The sequence below is a fragment of the Trachymyrmex septentrionalis genome, unplaced genomic scaffold, assembly GCF_001594115.1.
Source record: "Trachymyrmex septentrionalis isolate Tsep2-gDNA-1 unplaced genomic scaffold, Tsep1.0 scaffold8, whole genome shotgun sequence".
NCBI lineage: Eukaryota > Metazoa > Arthropoda > Insecta > Hymenoptera > Formicidae > Trachymyrmex > Trachymyrmex septentrionalis.
The window spans coordinates 1,275,307-1,277,175 of NW_017305987.1; the positions used below are offsets into that span (position 1 = coordinate 1,275,307).

The following is a 1,869-nucleotide window of genomic DNA, read 5'->3' on the forward strand; positions in this document are numbered from 1 at the left end:
TGTGTGAGAGAGAGAGAGGGAGGAAGAGGAAGAGAGAAAGAGGCGAGGCGGAGGACACGTCGGCCAGGGGAAAAGAGAAGGACGGAGTCGGAGGGACGGACGAAGGTAGTGTACGTAGGGAGGGAAGGTCGGAGAGCCGAGAGAGCGACGAGGGTGGCGACGGCGGCGGTGGCGGCGGCGACGGCGGTGGTTCTCGGGTGGTGCCGGTAGTGGAGGGTATAAACGGAGGGAAGGCGGCGGCGGTGGCGACGGCGGCGACGGCGGTGAACATAAAATCCCTCGCACATGCCTGGTGCATTCATTAGGGGGGATGTGCCCGTGCAGCGTACACGTCGACCTGCATCCACGCCACCCTCTCGCGTTCTCTCGGTGCCACTCCTGGCCTCAGTCGCGCTCGGCGGCCAACTTAGTACACAGGCCACCCCGTTGGTCCTCCCTGGCGGATTCACTCGCTGCTTCACTCACTTGCGCCGTGACCGTCCCCGAGCGTCGTCGCCGAAGGGTTGCATCGTCGTGCGCGCGCCAACCACCCTCTGTCGTTCGCGAGTCGTATCGGCGGACGACGAGCGAGTTCCCGCGTTCTCGAGTCCGCTGTGAGTCGCCCCGCGTAACCGTAACGTGCGTCACGCCGTCATCTCTGGATCTCTGGATCTAATTGCCAAGATCGTGAATCGTGCGCGCGAAACGGCAGACGATGGCACGAGCGACCTGAGAGAATTTCGCGTGCGTATCGGGAGTACGAGTGCGAGTTTCGTCTTGTAAATTCGAGTGCGCGAAGGTAAACACAAACGCCAGCGAGAGCGGAGGTCCGGCAAGCGGGGTCCGGCAAATCCGGTTTCCGGAAGTCCTCCGAGTGGAAGAGAGAAGATTCCCCACGTCCCCCTCGCCGAAAGGAAGATCGCCCGCAGAAGATCGTCCCGTTCTTCAGCAGCGCCCGAAGAGGATCACCGTACGACGACGGCACGGCTCTACGCACCGCCGGAAGCTGCGGGAACCCGACGGGATTTCATGTTCACGAATTTCAGTAAACCAGGTAACGATAACGAACGATGCGTGTCTGAAACGGCTGAAACCGAGTGCAGCCGGCGACGATAACAAGCTGCACGGAATCGCGACGTGCCAGACATGTCGCAGAGTCGCAAAAGTATCCCTCGCCGTGGCGGGACGCGCCGCGCTTTCGCGTCGCTCTCTCGCTGTTTACGACGAATCGGGAAAGGGCGGGAACGCCGCGACTCCACGGGGGGATTTTATCGATCGCACGATCGACGGCACGCGCGTTTCCGCCGTCCGACTTCTCCCGCGGCAAAGAGTGGGCGGGAAAGCGGACGAAGGGACGGCGAAGCTTTCTGCGTCACGACGTCGCGTTACATCACCCTGTTTCCCTCGAAATTGCCACAGAATTGCTCGCCACGAACCATCCTCGCTCGCAGCTTGTATTTTCTCTCGCGATCTTTCCATACAGCACACTTCACCTGACATCTTGAGAAAAACACTCTTAAGATGTTTGGGGAATGTATAAGGACGTTGTCTGGATGTATTTAGGAAACCCTGGAAATGCTGGATGGATCGCTATCTTTAGAGTTGACAGTGAGAGGCGGTGTGAATAAATTTGCATAGACAAAAAGTACCCATAACACAGATTTTCCGGTCGGCGACACATTTTCTCGTCTCCGCGCAAGTAAACAAAATCAGTCGTGTGTCGAGCGCGCGGAAAGTTTCGAAGGGTAAATAGAAAATTGGACCAAACATGATCGCTGCCTCGAGAATTGAGATTGGGAAAAGTACACGGGGGATCGTGCTGAGAAAATAGAACAAAATAAAAAATAAACAATCTAATTTTATAATCAAGACTCATCATCTTATTTTTCG

General features: G+C 57.0%; 1 protein-coding gene and 1 pseudogene across 1 annotated transcript in view; one reads left to right on the top strand and one right to left on the bottom strand.

Moving 5' to 3' along the window:
• Positions 1-635, bottom strand: part of LOC108754390 — a 1,172-nt pseudogene extending 537 nt beyond the window's left edge.
• Positions 636-801: 166 nt separating this feature from the next.
• The window catches only part of LOC108754489 (sex determination protein fruitless), a 67,888-nt gene continuing 66,820 nt past the window's right edge, over positions 802-1,869 (top strand). The window contains exon 1 of the mRNA XM_018496814.1: positions 802-1,033. Within this exon, the coding sequence (XP_018352316.1) occupies positions 1,009-1,033 (25 nt within the window). The 5' untranslated portion in view covers positions 802-1,008. The remainder of the gene's footprint in view (positions 1,034-1,869) is intronic.